The sequence below is a fragment of the Cheilinus undulatus genome, linkage group 1 (assembly GCF_018320785.1).
Source record: "Cheilinus undulatus linkage group 1, ASM1832078v1, whole genome shotgun sequence".
In the NCBI taxonomy this organism is placed as follows: domain Eukaryota; kingdom Metazoa; phylum Chordata; class Actinopteri; order Labriformes; family Labridae; genus Cheilinus; species Cheilinus undulatus.
Window position 1 is genome coordinate 22581067 of NC_054865.1, and position 24597 is coordinate 22605663.

At 40.0% G+C, this 24597-nt stretch overlaps 1 protein-coding gene and 1 non-coding gene across 2 annotated transcripts; both read left to right on the forward strand.

Annotated features, from left to right (window-relative positions):
• Positions 1–1549: 1549 nt before the first annotated feature.
• On the forward strand, positions 1550–1623 carry trnat-agu. Its single transcript has one exon. It is a non-coding gene; the product is annotated as a tRNA-Thr (tRNA).
• Positions 1624–2909: 1286 nt separating this feature from the next.
• On the forward strand, positions 2910–23579 carry lrp3 (low density lipoprotein receptor-related protein 3). Its single transcript, XM_041808830.1, has 7 exons — positions 2910–3114; positions 8649–8787; positions 8864–9069; positions 12020–12636; positions 15189–15661; positions 18113–18245; positions 20475–23579. Exons 1-7 carry the CDS (start codon positions 3042–3044, stop codon positions 21336–21338), a joined length of 2505 nt encoding a protein of 834 aa, XP_041664764.1. The 5' UTR covers positions 2910–3041; the 3' UTR covers positions 21339–23579.
• The last annotated feature ends 1018 nt before the right edge of the window (positions 23580–24597 follow it).

Genomic DNA, 24597 nt, shown 5'->3' on the forward strand with positions numbered 1-24597 from the left:
ATTAAATAAAAGTTATAGAAATGGTGCTTGATTGTCTAAAAATATAGTTTTATATCAAGCATTATGTAAAATTAGTACTATTCTGAGAATAAAAGGATTTAGTCTAACCGTTTCTGGAAAAAACATGCAGTCATATCAATCATGGATTTAAAAAAATGCTTAATTTGTCTTATTTTAAAGCCAAAGTGGTACCGAATGAAGGGCTGAAAGAGCCGCCTCTTCTTGCTGAACTGAGCTGAATGATCTGGATCTCTGAAAAGAGCCGTAATGGGCTCTATGCATGAACTGCTTCCGCATTTGGCATTAGACCGCTCCCACACTTCCACTGGGAGAAGAGAAAGGCGTAAGATGGCAAATTTGTTGCGGTTTACTCGCTGTTTGCATGAGTTACCTGAGCTGTCTGTCAATGACGAGTTAAATTTAGCTGAAGATGTAGATTGCGGCACGCAGCAACGATGTCCAGAGGTGCTTTAACCTGTTTTTGAAACATCATTTTAGCGTGTTTGGATGCCAAGCGATGATGATAGAGTAAACACAAACAACAATCAAAACAAAAAAAAAAAAACAATGAAACGGACAAATTAAGGCAGTATAGGAGGGTTTAGATTCCGTTTTGGCTTAGTACATATTGTTGGGCGGAAGTTGAGAAGCGGCCTTATTTTCCACCGGAAATACACCACCCCCTGCCGTGCATAGAGCTCATTCCCATCACTGGTCTCCTGACTAGCCTTGGCATCTGTTTTAGAAGAAGCTCTGCCATTAACAATATAAGGCAGCGGTAGCTTGCACAAGAGAAGCGCACGGGCACAACACAATTTGTTGCTCTCACTGGCCTGTGAATGTGACAGACAGAATGTTCCTCCAATCACCTTCTGAAGATTTTCTGAAAAGTCTTGTCCTTCACAAATGTTTTCTATGGGAGCTTTCCCAGATGAATGTCAAATTTATTCATGCAATGGAGATTCAGTCAGGCATTTCAACAGGCATCCCAGATAGTTGCGGTCAGCCTTAAGGTTTTGACCTAGTCTTGTTCCCCATAGTTTAGTCTAAAAAGTCTCCAAAAGAAAAAACGAATTTGTACACTACAATAAGAAACTACTGCTACTGGCATTTTCTATTATTTGTTAACACATTTTTTTCTGTCAGCACAAAACACATCTTGAAAAAGGTTTTAAAAAGTATTTAGTTTAATGCTGGTTTTCCTTAAAAAAAACAAAAAAACAAAAAACAAAAAAACCCTATAGCTTAGTGTTACTCTTAAATCTCAACACTCTCTCAAAATCATAATGTTTAGGGGTCTATCTTTTGTACTCTTCTTTTAAAATTTTGATGGCACAAAAGGGGCTGTAAGCAGAAAGTGGAAAAAAACCAACTGTTATTTTGAAGAGATAATCTGTACATTGAATCAATGCCCTAATCAGTGTATAAGTGTGATAAGTTTTTGCCACCACTTTTTGATTGCAGTTTCTTTTATTCGCCATTATAAGACACTAATTCATCATCCACTGCAGACACATTTACAAAGTCATTTTTCTTTCCCGTGTGCATCGGCGCCGTGGCTTAGTTGGTTAAAGCGCCTGTCTAGTAAACAGGAGATCCTGGGTTCGAATCCCAGCGGTGCCTTTTGCGCTTGCTGTTCTTTTACCACTGTTTGTGATTTGTGGTTCGGAGTTGATTTAAGATCGCTGTGAATGGCTTTGAGATAATTTCTTAAATATCCAGTTTCCACCCTCTCGTATCTATTTAACAATATCTTTTAGCCTTTCAAAAATTCAGACATTTAATGTGAATTGCTAAAAATTCCCAACCAGAGACGATGCAGTTCATCCATTCGACCACACGGAGGCGGTAGCGTCACGGTCTAGCAAAACGTCGGATTACAATGGAGAGGTTACATGGATAAATTGATGTACTTTAACAAGACAACGCGGTAGTGTAGTGTAAACTTCAAGACGCTGGATGCAGTTTCATTGCAGCGTTTCTGTAACATTCCACCCTCAGAAAGGAAGGAAAACGACATAAAAACAAAGAATTACGAGGTCCACTCTGTCCTGCTGGATTCATCAAGTTCTACACAGAGTGGGTTACTGAATGAGCGGAAATGCTCAAGTTTCTTTTTCAAAATAAATTCTGAAAAACACCATTAATACAAATACAAATAAAACCAAGTGATTTTTACCTTGGAAGTTTAAAAATACATACATTGTCCTATTGAGACATAGTTTACAAAGATTTTTAATGATTTAATTTTGAATAGTATGCAGTCCTCTTTGCTTGCTAGTACTTGCTGATGTTTTGTTCATGTGAAGATTGGTAAGACTGCAGAAGTTACTTAAGATTGCCTGAATCTTACTTTCTCTCTTGGTCATTAATCTCCAAATTTCATTATGTAACAAAAAGTCCAATGCCGGATGTGATCGTGTGTACAAGTGGGCCGTAAATACTTCGAGATGCTTGTGTGAAATAGATTTAAATCGACTCAGCAGTGAAGGTGTCCAGAATAAATATAGTATTTCAAATTTTGATATCTCCCCTTATGAGATTGGTTAGAATTAGAAATCCAAGGAAATTTTGAGCTACTGTAATCCAGGGGTATATCTGCAATGTAAATTCAGTGGTGTACACATATTGAAGTTGAATAAAAATTCTGTGCACTAAGTGTTCTTGAGATGAAAAGGATGGAAGAAATATCCATCCAAAGGGCAAAGATCCCACAACAAAAAAGAAACACCAAATTATACAAAAAAAGGGGCAAAGATCAATATTGTTGAAGCTCAGAATGCGCTGTGATGGTGAGTCAAATTTCTCTTATTTTGAAGGCCCCGGCCGGATATGCGTCGTTTTGCTCTTCGTAACTCGACCGTGTTTTGTCTTGGCTCTCTTCAAAGGACACAATGCTTTTCCACGGAGGAACCCCCTCGCTGTCCACGGTAAGTGAGAGCTGAAACCAGACCTCGAAGCCTCTCTGGAGGTCCCAGATGAAGAACAAACCGCAGAAATCGTGTCCGAGATAAGAGCAGAAGTCTCCGCCGGCCGGAGCCATGGGACTGCCGGAGCTGCTGCTGCTGCTGCTGCTCGGACTGCTGTGGCTCCGCTCCGCTCAGCTCTGTGCAGGTGAGACACAACAATGCCTCCACACCGCTGGGCTGTTTACATGGACATCTGTGAACATATTTTACCAGTCTGTGATGGTAATTCTGTAGGAGACAAACGTGCTTGTGCTAAAGAGTCATATAATTCAGTGTTTAGATGTCCTGGTGTTGCCCGCTTATCATAATTGGGGGTGTTGTAGTTTACGAACCGTCTTCTATCGGTGCCTATCACAGCAGAGATCCTCTATAAAACATGATGTTCACACCCAGATAGCAGTGGAAGTATTTTTTACTCCCGCTCTCTCCTGTGCCGCTCTGATAAAGTGATCTGATCGATGAAGACAAACTGTTTTTATTGTTGTGATCGGATAGGGACAGAATAAGAGGCTCTGGTGCTGCAGAAATCCGTGCAGGTATTGATCTGTGGTGGCTAAACGATCAGGGTTAGTGTGGAAACATGGATGCTCTTTCACAAATGTGATGCTGCTATCAGCATTACATCACTGCTGCTCTGCAGACAGTCAATCCCTCTCCACCTCTCTCCCCCTCCCCCTGCTCTCTATTATCATATCCTGCTCTTATATTGGCATGAAGCAAAGGAGAAGACCAACCTGCACAGCAGCCTATGACAGGCGATAGTAGAGGTTCGTGTTTTAAGAGGAGAGCTTCAGAGCAAGTCTCCACACATTGTCAACCACACATAACCAAAATTACTTGTCAGTACTTGTTTAACCTGGCACCTCTTCACACACACAGTACAATAGACATACACCCATAGCCTCAAGCCTTTTCAGCAGCTGCAGAGCCATATGTAAAACCCCAACTCCAAAAAAGTTGGGACACAGAGATATTGTACCATTTCATGAAAACATTATTGTCTCATTTTGAATTTGATGGTAGCAACACATCTCAAAAACTAAGGACAGGGCCATGTTTACCATGTTTAGCATCCCCCTGTCTTATTAAAACAGTCTGTAAATGTGTGGGAAGTGAGGAGACCAGTTGCTAGAGTAGTGGGGGAAGAGTGTTGTCCCATCCTTGACTGTTGAGGATTCTAGCTGCTCAACAGTCCTGGGTCTTCTTTGCCAGATTTTAATTTTTATGATGCCCCACATGTTTTCTATTGGTTAAAAGTCTGGACTGCGGACAGGCCCGTTCAGCACACAGACTCTTCTACTGTGAAGACATGCTGTTGTGATGGATGCAGTATGTGGTCAAGCATTGTGTTGTTGAAATATGCAAGGCCTACCCTGGAAGAGATGTTGTCTGGTTGGAGCATTTGTTGCTCTAAAGCCTCCTTGCCGTTTTCCGCATTAAAGTGTCTTTTCAGATGCATAAGTTGGCCATGCCAAAGGCACTAATGCAACTCTATACCAACAGAGATGCAGCCTTTTGACCTGTGCCACTGAAAATAAGCTGAATGGTCACTCCCCTTTTTAATCCACAGGACACAGTGGTTTCTAAAAAGAATTTCACATTTTGATTAATCCAACCACAGAACAGTTTTCCATTTTGCCTGAGTCAGTTTTAAATGAGCTTTGGCCCAGAGAAGTCTGTGGCATTTTTTGGATCTTGCTCACTTATGGCTTCTTTTTTGCATGATGCAGCTTTAACTTGCACTTGTGGATGGCACAGTGAACTGTGTTGACGGACACTGATTTCAGGAAGTGTTTCTGAGCCCCTGCAAGGACACCCAGTACAGAATCATGTCTGTTTTTAATGCAGTAGCCCCTGATGGCTTGAAGATCATGAGTATCCAATATTGACCTTGGGCCTTGTCCCTTGCACACAGATATTTCTCCAGATTCTCTGAATCTTTTGATTGAGGAACACTTGTCTGAAATTGTTTCACAATTTTCAGCCGCAGTTTTTCGTAGCTTGGTGAACCTCTGCCCATCTTTACTTCTGAGAGACTTTACCTCCCTAAAATGCTAAAATGCCTTTTATACACATCATGTTACTGACCTGTTGCCACTTAACCTAATCAATCACAAAATGCTTGTTCAGCTGTTCATTTGTAACACGTACTGTACTTTTCTAGCCTTTTGATGCCCTGTCCCAACTTTTTAGAGATGTTTTGCTGCCATTGGATTCAGAATGAGCTAATATTTTGTCATGAAATGGTAAAATTTTTCCGTTTCAACATCTGAAATGTTGTTTTTATTCTATTTTCAATAAAAAATGAGGTTATGAGATTTAACAATCATTGTATTCTGTTTTTGATTACAATTTACACAGCGCCACAATGTTTTTGGATTTGGGGTTTGACAACTGAAACCCATTTTTAAACATTTCTGTTGATTTTTGATTTGTTTTTTAGAGTTAACTCTTTTAGAAACATGAGGATGTAGCTAAAAATAATGAACTCTATTTTTCACTGATGCCCATAGAAACTGTAATTTAGAATAGTTATTTTATGGATAGTCCAGTTTCCTGTCCGTGCAGTCGATAACCATCTCTAAAATCTAAATGATTCCTCCCCCGCCTCCTCGGTCCTCTCTGCTGACGTTCCTGATTCATCCAGAGAGCTTGAACCAAACACACTCACTCAGCAGATCTGAGCCCACTCTCTGCTGTGTGACCATGTAGGATGATTATTTAAAAGCCGCTCACTTTATGTGTTGTCTCTGTGCCGTTGGTTATTTAAGAGGCCTGTCAGACAGTTTCCTCCGGGTACTGTTTCATTTCTGCTGCGACTTTAATGTTATGACTAAATATTAAACTCTGTCACTGTTTGTTTTTGTTCTCTCAAGGTTTGGATGTCTTTGAGTTACCGGTGCTACAATTACATCAGGATAATGGAGTCACAGTACAACAGCCTTTTTTGTTTTTTACACTTATTACCGTCAGTTGTACATTTAATTTCCAAAGATGCCATCTCTATATCTGTTATTTCTAATGAGGAACTTTTTTTGTTTGCTCTTCTTTGTTACCAATAATTTTATAAATGTATTATTTATCAGACAAACTAACTTTATCTTACCATCATGTAAGACCAGATCAATTGAAAAAGATATAAAAAATAATAAGAACATTTTAATAATACCTTTATTTATACAGATCCTTTAAAAACAGTTGAAAGTGCTCTGACAGACAAAACAGAGGCATAGCCAAAGGAAAATAGCAGATCAAACAATCAGTAGTCTGCAAAAAAAGTGGATAAATATAAACAGAAAGTCAAATAAAGACAATCACAGAGAGACGAACTGCAACTTACTTATTGATTTTTAAAGATTTATTATGTGGCTTTTTAAAATTTAGGTTGGACATTGGGTAGAGCAGGAAATCATGAAGAGAGAGGGAGGAACAACAAAAAGGAACTGCAGGCTGTACTCAAAACCTGGGCCGCTCACTTTGAGGACTACAACCTTCAGATATGGGGCTTTACCAAACCACTTATCCATCTACACCTCTAAACAACTTTATTCAATCTGTATTAAACAGACTCTTAAAACAGCATGGGTTCAAAGTGAAAAACAGTTGAATAAAAATGTCTTCTCCTGTTTTTTAATCATCTTGTGAACTAAAAATACAAGAATTTTCATGATTCAAGAGCCAAAGTCAAGCTCAATGGCAGCTTTTACCTGGGCTTTTTCATTCCTGGTGATGCATCTAGAGACCGCAGGCAGTTTTTGGGCCCTTTAGACATCCACAGCACAACCAGGGGTTTGTAGCAACCCTACTATCTGCCCAGTTGGTGTCCTAGGCCAGTGGTTCTCAACTAGTCAGGCATCAGGACCCATAACCAGCTACTTAAGAGAAATCATGACCCAAATATTTAAAACTTTCCAACCACTTGAATTCAGCCAATGAAAAATGTCAAAGTTTGGAACCCAGATGGGACTAAACGTAAGAAGTACATCATTACAAAGAGATATGCATGCACTATTTTACTCAATTTTCCTCAAAACAGCATCAGCATTTGGTGATTTCTCATGCATTTTTCTCAAAGAAAAACTGAAAGAAAAGGAGACAAATACTGAAATTGAGTCATTATCATAGAAAAACCTGAAAATATATGTATGAATTAACTTTGGGTCCACTTAGGGCTTCCATACAATATTAAGGAAGCACTCTTCTTCAGCCCCATTTTTTTCCTGGCACATATTTGTGACCCACTGGAAAGAGCTTCGCGACTCACTTTTGGGTTCCAACCCACCAGTTGAGAACCACTGTCCTAGGCTATGCTTACTCACCACATCCACCCCTTACTCCTCCCGAAAGGTGTATATTTTTTGAACAGATCATCCCATGCCCCTGGTTTCATGCAGAGACATCCAGAGCGCAACTGGGCTTGTGTCAATCCTCCTTTCCGCCCGATGGTGCCCTCAAGCCTTACTCACTATTACACACTGTACTCAACTTACAGTTCAAACATGCCTAAAAGTTCTGCTCAGTGCTATCTACTACTGGCATTTGAGGATTAGCTATACATGGGTCAGGACTAAGGCTGGGCAATTAATCAAAATTCAGATTAACTTGCAATATGTTGTACTGCATTTTTCAAATTAAATAAAGCATAAAAATGATAATTCCCTTCAATACAACAATTCATACTCAATTTGCAGTATTGGTCAAAATAATCACAGATCATTTTAAAGCAATTGTTCAGCCCTAGTTCAATCTATCTAGTATTATTTTTGTCTTAAATGGATGCTTTTACTTTTGATGCTACAGTTAGCTGTTTTTAAAACTCTTCTATAGATCTTCATAAAGGATGCAGTGCTGCCACACCAAATATTGCCACACTTTGATGCATCAATTCCTCCCATCCCCTTACCTTGACATGAGAAAAAAACAAAATCCTTGAAGCCCTTTGCCATCAAACCTTCCTGGTTCTTAAACAGCTGTGAGACAAACTCGTATCTTGTTTTTTTCCACTCTTCATAGATTAAAATACCTCACTGCTTGCTCTCTATAGAGGTCTTTGTGTTATTCTTGGTGCTTCTCTTGGCTCCTTCACTGTGTGTTGTTCCCTGGAGTAAAGGTGTGATGGCTGAAGGTGATGTTGCCTTGGTTGCAGGTGTGACTGCTGCTGCTTCTGTTTTAGCCACCATGAGATTTGCACAAAGCCCCTCTGAGAGACAAGAAGGTCATTTGTTGTTTTTGCACTGATTAAAAGCAAAAAATCTGGATGGAATATCTCCACAGTGTTATAGAGTCTTTCTGGACCGGATGAGGCTAGACTAAGTGTCAGTGCTGCTTGTATTGAATGGAGGTTACTGTACCATTCTGGCAATGCAAAACATCTTTTACAACATGGCTGATTTAAAGTTCAGGGTGAGCATCTGTATGAAGGGAAGGACCCAGCAGAAAATAGGAAATAGTTACCAAAAACAAGGATTTCCATTCTATTTGACGTGATTTTAGCACTTGGTGCACAGAGCTTTACTTCTGTAACTTTTGCATCATATCTAGCCTCCTGAAAAAGCTTCACAGTGTGAGGGACGTGTGACTAAGTAACTCAAGGGTTGCACAGGCAGGCAGTTCTGATTTCAAGAAACTTTCTGGAGCGTATGAGTGAAAACAGCTCACTAATGTCCTTTTGTTCCACAGCAGGCTGCAGTGAGCGAGTGGAGGTCCACACGGAGCGGAGGGGTGTGATCTACAGTCCCTCTTGGCCTCTAAACTATCCTCCTGGAGTCAACTGCAGCTGGCACATCCAGGGTGGTCAGGGAGAGGTCATCACCATCAGGTAGGACCCCTCTCATCTAGAATTTTACAGGTGATATAGGCTCACAGTAAAGCCCTGAAATAATGTCCTGTTCTAGTTTCCGAAACTTTGACGTGGCAGAGTCGGGGAATTGTTTGGGTGACTGTCTGCTGCTGGCCCCAACCTGGAACGGGGAATCGAGGCTGTGTGGCTCCACGCTACCTCCACCCTTCATCTCCACCAGGGGGCGTGTGTGGCTGTATTTCCACTCTCAGGCTAACAGCTCAGGGCAGGCTCAGGGCTTTCGGCTCTCTTACATCAGAGGTAAGCTGCACCACAGAGATCATCCAGCATGCCTGCTGTCCAGTCTCCAAACTGATGTATCAAAATATGCAGGTTTAAGATGTATAAATTGTATAAAATGTATGCAATTTTGAGTGGGACAAGAGGAGTTATTTACCTTATCCTACACCCATTTTTTAAAAGAAATGGTTCAAATAAAAACAGATTTTTATTAATATTTTTCTGCTTCAGTTTTACTTTGATTTGCTTACCTGCAAACTTTTAATTTTACATTCTTAAGATGACTGAAATAAATAAGTACATGAAAGTGAAATGGAGGAAATGTGTTTTACGTTTTCAGAAAAGATTATTCTTTAGTTTCTGAAACTTTTTCGTGTAAAAGTGAATTTCAAAAATCCATGAAGCCATAGTTGTGCTGCTCTCTCTGAGTTCTTTGAATAGAAGCTGATAACAAAAGCGTCACTTTTCCAAAGTGGGCTAGAAGAGGTCCAAGTTGTGGGTTCAGGCTTTTAGTTAAATTGCACTGTTAGCTTTCCTCACTGGTAAGCCATTTTCACAGTTGGAAGAGAGTAATATGGACAAACTGCAGAAACAGCGGTCTTAATTATGATCCTGGGCACGTTGTTTTCTCTCACACTGGTGGCTTGAGGGTTGTCCCTTCCAAATGAACATGAAGTTTGGTTTTAGCACTGCTTCTATGAACATTGCTGATCTGTTAAGAACTTTTTCAGCCACCATCTGAAGAATCTACAGATGGTGCTTTGTGAAGTAAGGCACAAGTTGTGCCCCCCTTTAGCCCCCCTTTAGAGTTCCCTGGAACATATTCCTCAGATATACGTTCCTCTTTCTACACAACACAGAATTTCAGTCAAATTCATTCAGTTTCCACGATTTCTGCGTGAAATAGTAGATTCCATTTTTATTGGCCAATTCCACGATTCCGTTGACAAGGAAATTATAGGGCCCTAGACTCCTTGCCTCAGCTCACTCGTCTTTTCATTTACTCTCTTTGTCCTTCTAATGATTATAGGTCCACATCCAGGTCCGTATCGGATGGCGTCTGGGTCCGGACCCGGCAGCGGCCCGGCAGTTAGTGACCCCTGTTACAAAGTGTTGAATTTAACACTTTAAAAGTGTCTGTGATGTCCACATTACATATGGTTAAACTACACTTTGAAAGTGTTAAATGTTTTACAGTATGACAGAGCTGCAGTAACTCTTGAAAATCAGTGGCAAGGTGGCTCTACTCTGGAAAGAACAAAGTCTAGAGTCAACCTCATTGCAAGCCAATTCATGCTGATGAAGAATACTCACCATGTGTCCTTAAGGAGCACCTAAAGTCACACATGTGAGCTCTAACTCGGCGGATAACTTCAGTCATGGTGCAAATGTGTTTCACACCAAAAACCACAATGATCCACCAGCAACATGAACAAAAGAGCCACAGCAGAGCTGACTGTACAACAGGAAACATCCAAACATGCGTAACACCTCTAAAACACCTAAACACTCTGCCCATGTGCAAGATGCGAACCTCCACCCCAGATTTGAAATTGGGCAGAAGCTTAAAATGATTGACTCTTTAAAGAGTCATATTAAAACCTGTGGGTCAGCACCGTCAAAACTCTTCAACACCTGAGACCACTTCTCTCAGAATGGAGTTTAAATTTCACTTTGGGAGTTAAAATCAACTCTGAAAGGTTTAACCCTGTGATATCAACACTCCAGTTTTTGCTGTTTTGGGATGTGATGTGGAATTGTTTAATTATGTGCTACTGTGTAGTCAACAGAGGTGGAAAAAGTACAAGAGTATTGTTCTCAAGTAAAAGTACAGTTACTCTGCTTAAGACATATGAAAGTAAAAGTACTGATTTCAAAATGGGCTTAAAAAAGTACGAGCACCCTATAAACACTGCTCAATTACAGTAAATTTAGTAAATGTAATTAGTTACTTTCCAGTGCTGATCTGTTTCTTGGAAAATAAGATTACGTGAGTACTTTGAGTTAAAACATGACTTTCCTGAAAAGCTATTCCAGCCTCGGTAAATCAGAATTGCTCTGGCTTGTAAATGTTGAAGAATTTATTGGTTTTAATCAGGTTATTCATGTTTTAGATTAAGGAATTTTAAAGCCGCTAATTTCGTCCCCTTGGTATCATAACTTTTTAACTATTTATTATGTTATACTGATGCATAGAGAGAGTGTGTTGATTAAAGAGATGGTTATAGCTGCCAGACTGCAGTGAAGAGAACTGAACCCATTATGCAGTAATCTCCTCTACATGGGGCCCATTAATTTTCTCTAGGCGCTTTATACGGTCAAAACTTTTAGTATGGCTGAAATTAAAAAAAAAGAAACAGTGCCAAAGAGCTGCATTTATATTCTTTATTTAATGTGTCAATTTAATCTGGAAGGAGAAAGTGATCCTTGTTTTAAAAGCACACTAATTTATCCAAGGGCTTTTAATTTATTCGGTTTGCTTCTCCTAAACTCTCTCTGCTGAAACCGACTGGGTTTCAGGCTTTTATGAATTATGCATTTCTGTGCTTTTAATCAGACAAAACTAACAAATGGGCTAAACAGCTTGCTTATAATCTGATAGTCCTTTAATAAGCGAACAACAGACTGATAAATGAATAATAATAAGGTCTGTGGGGCTGTGTCAGCAGAGGGACAGGTACATGTATCTTACTGGAAGTAAAGGCTTATTTTTATCTTTATTTTATCTTTTATACAAATGGTTAAAGAGCATAATTCAGCCCCTAGACTGCAGATAGAAACATTTTTATTTGGACCTACTGCATGTGTACACAGGGGAAAAGATTTGTAGGATGTATTTTTGTGCCCCGTCATCCAGACATCAAGAATTCTCTGCTTTTTTTAAAAGCTGTTATCTTTCGTTACACTTGAATCCTCCCCTCAGTGTTAGTTTCTGCCTGTGTTGCAGTCTGTCCCTCTCTCTCCTCTGCAGGACACCTGGGTCAGAGCAGCTGTCAGTCGGATGAATTCCTCTGTGGGAATGGGAAGTGTCTCCCTCGCTCCTGGAAGTGCAACGGGCAGGATGAATGTGGTGATAACACAGACGAACGCAGCTGCTCCCCTCCTCCCACTGAGGCTCAGCCTGGCCTCTGTCCCTATGGCTCCGTTCCGTGCACAGAGGCTCAGTCCACCCGCTGTCTGCCTGCTTCTCTGCGCTGCAACGGAGCCCGAGACTGTCACGATGGCACGGATGAGTGGGGCTGCCCTGACACCACCTGTGGAAAACGCCTAGGAAACTTCTACGGTTCTTTTGCTTCCCCGGATTTTTTCCGAGCCAACAGGAGCACCATGGTGGAGCTCAGGTGTTCCTGGTTGCTGGACACACAGGACCCCAAGCCCATCGTGCTGCAGCTGGATCTGCAGCTGGGGCCCAAAGACTCGCTGCACGTGTACGATGGCCTACTGCAGCGAGCCGAGCACCTCCTGCAGGTGTTGTCGTATCATAACAACAGAAGGCCAGCGCTGCTGGAGTCCAGCCGAGGACAGATGAGTGTTTTGTACATGGCTCAGCCTCACAGCCCAGGACATGGCTTCAATGCTACTTACCAGGTACTAAACACTGTGTATATTACCCTGGTTTACATAAGCATTTCTCTATTTCTAAATTTCATTCATTTTCATCATCAATACTTGTGACTGTAGATCAGTAAATGTACAAAAACTCTATACTCATGTAGAAGCAGATATGTAAAAGAAAAGCCTTGTTAAAGTAAAAGCACAAGTTCAACTGATTTACTGAAGTAAAGAAAAGTAGGAGCTCTTAAAGGTACAAAATTTCTGTTGTAAGCCAAGAGAACCTTGGCATATTTGAAAAATATCTAACTCCATTCACTTTAACATTTAAACAAAGGCTCAGCTGAAAATCCTGAAAGCTAACTGCTCAAACATGACAGTCACTTGGACAAGGAATGCTTTGCTGCAGGGAATCCTTTCTGATGCATTCAACAGTGTTGGCAGTATCACTTTCAACTGTTTCACTTTAAATTGACGCTTTTGATTTTAGATGTAGCACTTATACCGCACTTTTTCTGTGCATTTCTGCTTGTTTTGTCTTTAAACTTTTTTCACTTTCTTTCCTGCCCCATCATGTTACACCAGCTGTGAGTGATCCAACAGAAATGAAGCTTTCAGACAATGAGGTTTTGTAATAGGGTTGTTTAAAGGCAAAAAAGTGTTTATCTAATCAGACGGGTTTGGTTATTTCAGTCCAGGTTTTATCCAGTTTGTATTCAAGACTTTTGTATAGGATTAGGATTACTAAAACCCAAAAAATAAAAATAATCCTGATCTCAGCAGGGGGCTGGATTAAGACGGGATTATAGTAAGAATATATGACAAAACTATTAAAAAGGTCAAATAAATCAACAGTTTTACAGGGTGACTTAAAATTTAAGACAGTTTTTGAATATAATATGCATAACTTTATACTTTATTCCAGACCCACAGATCCATATCAGTATACATAAAAACATACAATACAAAACAACAACAAGAGGATAAATCACAGTTCACAAATCATCAGTTATTAAAACACTAAGAGACATTTGTACCAATGTTTCCAGTAACAAGGCAAGTAAGCTGAGTAAGTGACATGATTTCATTTTTTGAATCAAGTGATCGACCCATAAATTTGTACATGACATTTATTAGTACAGCATGAAATGTGGACACATTATTGTAACAAACATGTGACTAGCACTCATCCATCTAGGCAATTTAAGAAATATTCTAAATGCGTCATTAAAGGCTACCTGTCACTTTTCATTTTTGCTTTACTCTAGTTGCACCATAAATGAGCAGTGTAAATTTGAGTACAGTAAGCTCTAAAAAGATCAATTTTAACATCTGTACACATTTGAAATTTGCATGCTAGCATATTAGCTTGTGCATACAATTTACAGCACTGACACTGAACATCATCATCATCCCTCAAATCATTCCTGATAATGTGCCCCAGATATCTGACCTTTTCCACCACACTAAGGGCTTGATCAGAGATAAAGGATGGAAAATGCTGCTTCTGATCATCTTTTGCTCTTATTATCCTTATGACACTCTTTTTACCATTATATTTAATGTCATACTGTACACTAAAATTGGAACAAATTCTGAGAAGTTGCTGTAAGCCAGCACTGTAACAGACAGGATGAAAAAGTCATCAGCACCAGATGGTTAACAAGTCTATCACTCACCATGCATCCAGTCTTAAAAGCTTTAGTTGTTCAGCAAGATCATTCATGTACACATTAAACAAGAGAGGTGACAGTATACCACCTTAGTGGATTCTGTTGATCACAGAGAAAGGTGCTGATATAATCCTCCCCCATCGAACTTGCATGGTTGTATGCAAGTACCAGAAATGTATCAATCAATCCATCAATCTTTATTTGTATGGCACTTTTCATACAATGCAATGTAGCACAAAGTGCTTTACATACAACAGAAAATTAAAAGAAAAATACGTGAGTTCCCCATCCCTCTCCTCACCCACTATCTCCCAGCTTTACCAGTTTTATTTTTGACTACTGACACTAATAACACAGATAACATAGAATCAGTTAGAACACCATGCATCAGAATGCTATTTTGCTTCATTGGTGATGTGGATAAGGCAAACACCAAGATTGCTAGAACAATAATGGATTTTGTCAATCAATATTTCACGAAATCAGATCAATGTCAAAGTTTAAATATTTTAAGAGTAACTAAACCCTCAGAACACTTTTTCAGACAAAAACCTGTGTACATGTTAATATAGGTGTCCTGTTAATTAGTTAGGGTCCAAATCTTGATATTTTAGCATAAAGTATTTAAATCCAGGGTGCAACTTGCTAAGGGGGGTGAGGTGATTACCCCCCTTCTGCTTTTGAAGGTAAAAATAAAAAGTAGTCAGTCAATCAATAGCGATTTCTTCGCCATCATTCTCTGAGTATTGAACTTTTCTAACATTAATTGTCATGAAACTCTCACTCTTTCTATCTGGTCTGAGGAATCAGCTGTTATTTATTAGTATGGTTGATTAATTAATCGATGCATGAGTCAGAGCAAAGAAAAAAAATCATTTAATATCCAGACAGTGAAGTTTTTCTCCTCTCTCCAAGGTCAAAGGTTACTGTTTTCCTGGCGAGCGTCCCTGTGGCAGCGAGCAAGGCTGTTACTCTGAACGCCAACGCTGTGACGGCTACTGGCACTGCCCTTCAGGTCGAGACGAGGAGGGCTGTCCAGCATGTCCAGATGGGGAGTTTCCCTGTGAAGGTGGCACTGGAGTTTGTTACCCCGCCTCCGAACGCTGCAATAACCAGAAGAGGTGCCCCGATGGGTCGGATGAGAAGAACTGCTACGACTGCCAACCAGGAAACTTCCACTGTGGGACGAACCTGTGCATCTTTGAGACGTGGCGCTGTGACGGTCAGGAGGACTGCCTGGATGGGAGTGATGAGAGGGACTGCATGGCGGCGGTGCCCAGGAAAGTAATCACAGCTGCTCTGATTGGCAGTCTGGTCTGCAGCCTTTTGCTGGTCATCGCCCTCGGTTGTGCCCTCAAACTCCACTCACTGAGGAACAGAGAGTACAGGTGAGGACGGTACACCTCAGTATAGTTCTCCAGTCACTTCAGCTAAAGCTAAAGCTAAAGGTTTGTTCGTTTTCATGTTGGCAAACCAGGATGATAACCAGCTACCTGAGGTCATGACTAGAAAACATTTGATTTGGCGCAAAAAACGGTTTTCAAAAGCAGAGGATAAGGCAAACGTACAAGACTACATACATATTTCTGTAAAAGGAGGATGGAGCTATGTATTTCACACTCCACTGATATTCATTTTCTTCTCATTTAAGATAGTTTCTATCATATTCAGGTATTTATTGTGGTGGCAGTCATCATCATCAAACAGTACACAGCCTTCGTTTGTGGGCTTGGTAGATATTTCTATGGAGTCCCCACTAACAAGAGCCAGAGCTGTGACACTCAAGGATTGTGGGTATTGTAATAGTTTTGGTTGAGATCATGAATAATCTATGTTTTTCTTTGACTAGAGGTTGATAACTTGCAGACATTTGTCTTCAATAAGAGCATATACAGTTGTTTCACACTCAGACAGCTTGTGATAAGTCTCACTCAGATACAGTACTTCTGATATTATGGCTTATATTGAAATCCACAATGAATGAGATTTGTGCTTCTGGAACCACAACCTGGAGCTCTATAACTCAGTTTACATTTGTTTTGGATGATGGATATCACCCCGCAGGCTGCTTTAGATGTTTTTATCCTTTTTTGAGATGCCAATAATAAACCTTCGTATTTCCACATCTACCATGCAACTCAGAGTAAGAAAGGAGCCTGTGCTGCACGATTGATGGTTTTTAAAGAGTCAGGAGACACTTAGAACTGCCTCTAGAACTCTACTCATCATAGGTACCCACTACTCCAGCACAGTTGTTTTCACATCTTTCATGTACCATACTAAAGCCCACATGAATCGTATCCAAGACTATCTCTTTGTGTGTACATACTGTATGTTTTTCACTCACTCTGACTTGAATTGGACTTAGGGGTCAAGTGTACACAGATCTGTTTCTAGGTCCCCGAGTTGAAACTGCTCTTTATAATATTTTAGAGCGACAATGATCAAGTTGCACCAAAACCAGCTGCAGGATATCTGTAGTCTATCCTAAATAATCCTTACCTGCCTTGACCAACCACTTTACATACTGCAGAGTTTGATCTTCTTTCCCGTAGCCTTATTTTATCCCCTTTGCCTTTAGCTAGCTGAATTTGATAGACTTAGTGCTGTCTGTTCTGTGTTTCTGAATAAGACAGGTTTTAGACTCTATTCTAATTATTGATCAATCATTTCATTTATGCCTCTTTAAATCTCATTGTTCTCGTTGTTTATCTTTTTTTTGCTAAGGCCACTGCAGAGTGCTTAATTTGACTTAATGTGATGTTTCTGTATGTTTGTATTTTTATCTCTGATGTTATCTGTTATGGATCTGTTTTATCTCAATGTCTGCTGCAGATTTAATTCTATTTAAGACTTGTTCTCCAGGCCTCATCCTTCTTTAGGATTACTGTAAAGTCAAAGCTGAAGTTGATATGGAGTAGTTGTGTTATATATTTGCACATAAAATTGGCATGCACAAATTGCTATAGTCTTCTTATATGACAGTAGACTACAGTGTTTCAACTGTCTAACCTGTTTTAGTAAAATATAAATAAAAATGATACCAAAACTAGGTGAAACTGTTTATTAACTAAGCATTTTAAAGGGAAAAGTCGGTGTAAAGAGAAGTGAGCAGCAGCAGCAGCTCTGTTTGCATCAGCGCTGTGGATGAAACTTTTAATGTGTGGGCAGCGAGACTGTACAAGCTCAGAGAGGCTGCTGGAGTAGGCAGCGAGTCCCAGACATCAAAGTGATTCATCTTGTGCAGCTTGTTGTTCCAAATAATATTATTTCCAACAGTCTGTTATTGACTCATATAACAGCTTCAAAAATATATGGCATCAAAAACATTAGGGGTGTGTAGATGGGAAGAAGAGAATGATTTATCCTTCCTTCTCAAAGGAAGAGGTCAAGAATGGATGGATAGGTGAGAAAAATGAAAGTCAGGTGTCAGCTGGTGATGGAAGAACATGAAATAATTAGCCTGGTTGAGATATTTTGTGGTTGAGCCATTTCTCTTTTGCTTTAGAGCATGGAGCACCCAGTGGATCAGGCAGGGAAGGGATTATTAACAAAAATAGATTTGCAAGTAAGGGATGTAAATGAAAAAATATATATTAGTGGCAGGAACCGAACATAGAATGGAACAGACATTCTTAAATACATTATGTGTAGAAATTTGATGTTTTCTAGACATGGTTTCCTTCTTAAACCAAATAAAACCTTTTTTATAGTCCAGATAACACAAAATCTTTTATGTATACAAGGTTTTATGTCTTAATCCTGTGGCCAGTCTGTGCACCACTGATTTATTTCTCTTTTCCTGCTCTCTACTCTCCTTGTTTCTCTCTCTTTGTTAGAGCGTTTGAAACTCAGATGACTCGTATGGAGGCCGAGTTTGTTCAGAGAGAAGCTCCACCTTCATATGGACAGTTAATAGCACAGGGTCTTATTCCACCAGTGGAGGATTTCCCTGTTTACAACCCAACCCAGGTAACGCATTAATACAACTGCAATTTTCTGCTTTTCTCTTCATTGATTACCTTAGTTGAAAAATTGTATGTTGTTTGACATGATCAACATTGCATCTGGGATGATCCACTACCTCAATCCAGTAAGACTGGCATGCCAAATTTTTTTCTTTCATCCTCTGTATGGTTTGACACCCTGACCTGATGGTTATGATGTTTATTCTGACACTTTACCAAGAGGAGAGCATTTGCTCCCTATCTCTGTATCACCATTTACCAGATTAAAGTACAAGTCCCCACACTAGTGGTGGGTGGTAAATCAGTGTGTCTTATCACACTGGATATGTTGGAATATGGTTGCTGCAAACATGTGAAAAGACTGAGATCTACATGTGACTGAATTTTGGATTTAGACCGTTAGAAAGTTTCTCACCTCTTTCCTGGCTGGGTTTAGTTTGGGCAGGGCTAATGTAACAAAGCAATGCAGCCCCCCCCTCCCCCACCCCCCCACAGTCACACACACAAGTAGGACAAACTCAAGATGGGATTATCTTTACACAGTTTTATTAATCATTTGTCAAACAATTAGTGCCGTCTTTAGTGGCGAGTCAGTCACCGAAGCCCTAACACAAAAACAGTAAAACAGTAGCATAAATTTTCCCTTTACTCCATTGTGCCCAACTCTCCTTTAAACCCATGACACAGAAAAAAGCAATAATCAATAATCACAGTAGCCACCATATCCAAAACCAATATTCCAATTCCACACACATTAATGAAATCACATACCAATTCAGCTTCGACACAGAAAAGTCCACTCCAGCTTCTCCCAAGTTTCCCCACCCCGCACAGCCTAGATATAAATAACACATGATCACTATCACCTGAGCCCTGCCCCCCTATGGCAGTCCTACAGCTGCCCTGCCTTACACTAATATGTGGGCTGGTGATGTCAGGAGCAGAGTGATTTGTGACAGATAGTGACTGAACATCCGCCACTTGTTCTGTTATAATTAAGCACAGGTAAATGGGTAAAATTTGTGTTTTTTCCTCTCTAAGTTTGATGGCTGTAATAACTGCAACATAGCGAGTCTGCTCGCCATCTCCATCAGTCCGTCTGGGGCATTCAAAAGCTGCGTGCTACTTTGGCTGGTCTTGGTTTGTCTCAAGTCCTGAGCTGCAGCGCTTCATTTTAATTGTCTTGGTGCTTTAAATAGGTTAACCAAAGTCTTAGCTTCACAAAAGTAGTGGAATATATGAATGAATAATAGGTAAGTGCATAAATCATGTCTAAAATTAAATTTTGTCATATTGTTTTTCAAGCATAAATGTTGTCTGTCATTCTGTTTTCACCAAAACAAAGCTGTGTAATCTTCATCACTGCTTCTCAGTTTTTGTTTCAAGGCTTCTACAACATTCATGCTTTGCCATCATTGGAAATCAACAGGTCTAATTCTCTCCTCTCACTCCAGACTCTCACCTTACCTCTCCTTCAAAAACTGTGATAAGGAGGGCATTAGGGATTCCAGAGTGCCAACTGGCTGGCAAAAGAAGGATTCAACCAATCATGTATGCACAAGTTGACAGACAAAGGCTTCATCCAATGACGCATAGCTAGAGGGGACGATGTGCCCATTACTCTCTTAATGGCCCTGAAACTCCAGCTGTGAAAGATGAGATTCTGGTGTTCACGGAAGTGTTTGAACCACATTTTTACAATGTAAAATGACAAAGATATAAAAAACATAGGGAGCACGTGCCAGTGAGTGTGCAGACCTCAGAGGGTTAAAGGTGTTTTAGCTCATGACTTTCTTTTTTAAGTCCATGATGAGTCAAAGTGCCAGAATGTGGGGTTAAACGAAGTCAGAGAAGCAGCTGTAAACTGTATCGAGTCCAAACCTGTCCAGAAACTGCCAGAATGCACAAATAACTGCCCAAAATATCTAATCAGATGGGTTTTTTTCTTTTAATTGCCATACAATACTCAATAAAAGCCTACGGACTGCTGAAGCACACCCACAAAAACTCCTATAATGGCAAGCAAAAACACCCAAACTGATTTCAGGTGCATCACTGTCATTAGCACATCTCTACTTCTGGAAAAAAGGCAAACCTGATGGAGCTCAACAACATACAGACAAGATTATTTAACATATCATCAGTGCAGGAACTAGCTATATAATGTGCTTACATTTGTCCCGATATACACAAGCCCAAATACACTCAGAGTCTTTTGTCTGTCTCTCTTCAGGCCTCAGTGTTACAGAATCTACGTCTGGCAATGCGAAGACAGATGAGACGTCACTCGACGAGACGCTCCTCCTCTTCCTCCTCTCGGCGGCGATTCGGCCATCTCTGGAACCGCCTCTTCCACAGCGGGGGGCGATTTAGAGGCCACGCTCCACTGCTTGACACCCCTGGAGCCACACAGATCACACTGGGGCTCCACAGCTACCGTACTGTCAATGTGCAGGGGGCCCAGGCCACCACCAGGTCTGGAGCCGGGCCTGGTGATGAGATTAATGTCAGGGGAATATCGGAGCTGGATCTGCAGCCATGCACGCCAGAGAGCCCAGCGTCTCCTCTCTCCTTTCACTCTGTGGACAGTCCAGATACTGAGGAGATGTCCCCTGTTAGCCAGGGAAGCAGCAGGGCAACGCAGTCTGAGCCCCCTACCCCTGTTCAAAGTGATTCTTCATGCCATAGCGGACCAACTTCCACACCCCAGGAAGCCTCTGTTCCCCCATGTCACCCAAGAGCATCTAGAAAACTGGTTCTGGAGCTCGCTGTGAACTTAAAGGGTGTTTCTTTAAGACGTTACTCCCCACTGGGACCCTTGTCCCCTAAATCCCCCTCTGTGTTTCCCAGTAGCTCACAGACATCCCACTGTAACTCCCAGGGGCCGGAGGTGACTCCGCCCTCTGATCCTTTGTCTTCTTCTTCTTCTTCTGTGAAAGGACAGGGCAGTGACAGTCACTTCACTTTAGAGGTGGTAAGCAGGGAAATAAGCAGCAGGGACGAAGGGAGGAGGGAGGAGAAGAGCAGACTGTGCAGGCTGAGCAGAGCCTTCAGTGACGAGGGGGGGGACTCAGGGAGGGAGACAACGCCATGCTAAAGGGTTCAGGAAGATAATCTCATCCCCCTCAATCTGATGTGACCTGCTGTCTGCAATATGTGCTCTGCTGAAGTGTCCTTGAATCGTGCCCCCACCGAATGCAGAGGTGAGACCCATCATAGGAATAGAATTAGATTATTTCTAATACGTAAAAATCTGCATATGCACAAAAACATACTTATGCAGTTCTCTCCTAAAGTGATGAAAACCAGCGTTGATAGTGCTTGTGTTCTGTGGTTTGAAGGAAGGCTGTTTTTACTTGTGCACTCTGTAAAATTTCAGGATGGCTGATGGGAAATCTTCTTGTGCCGCTTGTTCTCCTCACCGCTAGATGATTACTTGTTGGACAAAAGGGGTAAAGCGTTAGAGACTGCATGTAATTGGAGATTGACATTGACAAACTAGTGGAAAAGAACATACTAGACTGTGTACCAGTCATGTGATATAAACCTTAGCGCCTGCTCACTTGCAGGGAAATTTTTCACAAGGAAAACAAGGAAACTTCATCAGGGGGCTTGCAGGAAAGAGTTGAGGTAAAATTAGGGTGAAAATTAATCTGTTTGCATTTAAACCTGCAGCTCATCCTGAAATTTTCAGGATTTTTTTGTGCATGTGTAAAAAAAGCTTATGAAACATGAGGGATATGTTGGCTCCGACAATACAATACAAAGAAACAACTCAATTCTGCCAGTTAGGACTTAATGTCATCAGAAATTGTTCCAAAAATCAAACTCAGTTTTGGCCTCCAGCACCAAAACAATATAGCAAAATGTTCCTAAAACGCCAAAGCAGCCTTTGTGTTGTTACCCAGAGCCATTATGCACCGCTTTTTACTGTGAACCAGAGAAGCCTGTTAAATAAACCCATAGTACTTTATCTGATATATGGTCTTATACGCTGTTTTATTCCCAGCTTACTGTACAAGGTGGAGTTGTTATTCCTTTATGTAGTGTGTTGCTGTAATAAAGGATAAAGATGGCGATATTTTACTTAAGTATAAGAAAGAAGCAAAAACCAACTGTGAATTTATCCATATCCACAATTTTAAACCCCCTCAGCCTGTTTGTTGTCTTTTGTTTCTGACAAAGGAAACACAAAGAGATCATGACTCTACAGCTGTCAGGAAAAGTTTCTTAACAAAAAGGAAATTGTGCATTTGTTGAGTTCTTTTCAGCAGCAGATTATTCCATATTTGTATACTGGTGTGGACTTGCAGCTTGTGGAAATGAGACCTAATAGACCACAGAGCTTATGTTCATGCTAATGAGGTAACATGTCATCCAGTGCAAGGTTGTTGCTCATTCATTTAGATTTTTCTTAGACAAAAATAAGTCTCGTTGACACAAATTTACAAGGTATAACAGGATACCAAGATACGTGTTTGGCAGAATAAATCTTTTTTGGTTTTATAATAGGATTCTTTTCACTTACAAGTGCAAACAACATGCAGACTTTTATCATAACGCAACTTTGAACCAATAATGCTTTTTATTCTTGTAAATCTAGTGTTTTGTTTCTTTCAGGAAACTGGGTAAAAAGATTGATTCAACTCTGATTTTTTTACAACAAAAAACGACACATACTTCTACAGTTAGCAAACGATTAGCTTATGTTAGCCTGCAAAAACACTGGGAAATGATTACACTGGTATCTTCACCTGAATCTGATTTTTTTATGTCTACTTCGATCTGATTTCTTTTTCATGGCTGTTTGAACAGCTCAACTGACACTGAGGTCTGGTCTTTTCAGATTATACTTGGGCCACTTTATTCTGAGATTCCACTGAAGTGAATGTAGGAGTCTGATTTAGGCCACATTTTAAAAAATGATGACAATGAACAAAAACAAACCAAAAATCCAGATATATCAGAAATGAGCTCTGAGGCAGTGTGATGCAGCCTAGAGGTGCCAGTAAGAGGATTTTGTTACCTTCAGACAGAACAAGGCATGCTGCCTCATCTACTTCAGTCTTTATGCTTTGCTTTTAACTGAACGCTGGCTGAAGAGTGATTTTTTTTAATTTTGCATTTTTGGTCACAAGACAGAACAAGTTAATTCCCCAAAGATCTTAACTTTAGTTTAAGTTTTGTGTACTGTTTATTCATGCAGCAGCCCACTTATGTCATGTCTTTCTAAGTATACTCAAGCAAAATTGTATAAGTCAGTTGCTTTTCGCATGCTTACTTCCACCTCCCATGAAATCAAAATTATTTTAGGTTATTTTTAAATTAACGTCTTGAATAGCGTGTTACCAACAAACTAGTAAAAGATCGACAGTGAGGGAAAAGTGGAGCAGTTATTGCTAACATTTTTGAATTTTCCAGTTCCTCAAATGCATAACAACACTGATGAATATTTTTTTTCATCCTATGAAATGCTTTCTAAAATTGTTTTTTTTTTTCCTTTTCCTTTTATACAAAAAACAGGACTGGTTAAAAATTCTGGGCTGTCATAAACAGACAAATACTTAATTTAACTTCCTCTTTAACAGGAAACTCGCAGAAACAAAAGCAATCTGTTTGCAGTTTTCATTGAAAATTTCTGTTACCATCACAATTAACAAGATTTTTTAATTACACTTTGTAACATGTATATAAGATAGATTTGATGAAAATGGGCAGTTATTATTCTCCTGAGGCCTGAGCTTTGTTTTGAATGCATTTTTAGTTTCTCCTACTTATTTGGGATTAGCATGACCTCATAAGTATAATACATAAACCTCATCTTTAAAAATGGAATTAACTTTAAAAACAAAAAAAATATCTGGATATGAGGACAAAAGATCTATCTTATTGCACAATACAAAACAAAATTATTCATTACTTGTAGGCAGGGGCGTAGCTAGAGATATCTTTATATCCTAACTTTCTTTGCGCATTTTTGAAGGGAAGTTCAGGGGCTCCCCAGTATTTTGTTTTAGTCTATTTGTTTAAAAAATCTGTATGTTAACCAATTCATTTAGGTACTTTTGATTCAATGACATTATTACAAAGAAAAAAAATAGAAATTCCAGCCTTCTTAAGGGCCCCTTGCCTACTGTGGGCCTGGGTAACTGGTACCCTTTTTCCCCCCTGTGCTACATCCATGCTTGAAAGAAGTCATTTTGATAAAGAAAGCTTTTTTCCACTAAATGTTCTTGAGGTCTTGGAAAATTTTTCATGAAATATAGAGTTTTCCAAAACATAAAAACCTCAAAGTCCCTTAATTTTCGAAGACTTTAGCAAACATGTCTGGGAAAATTCTTAAACATAAAAAAATC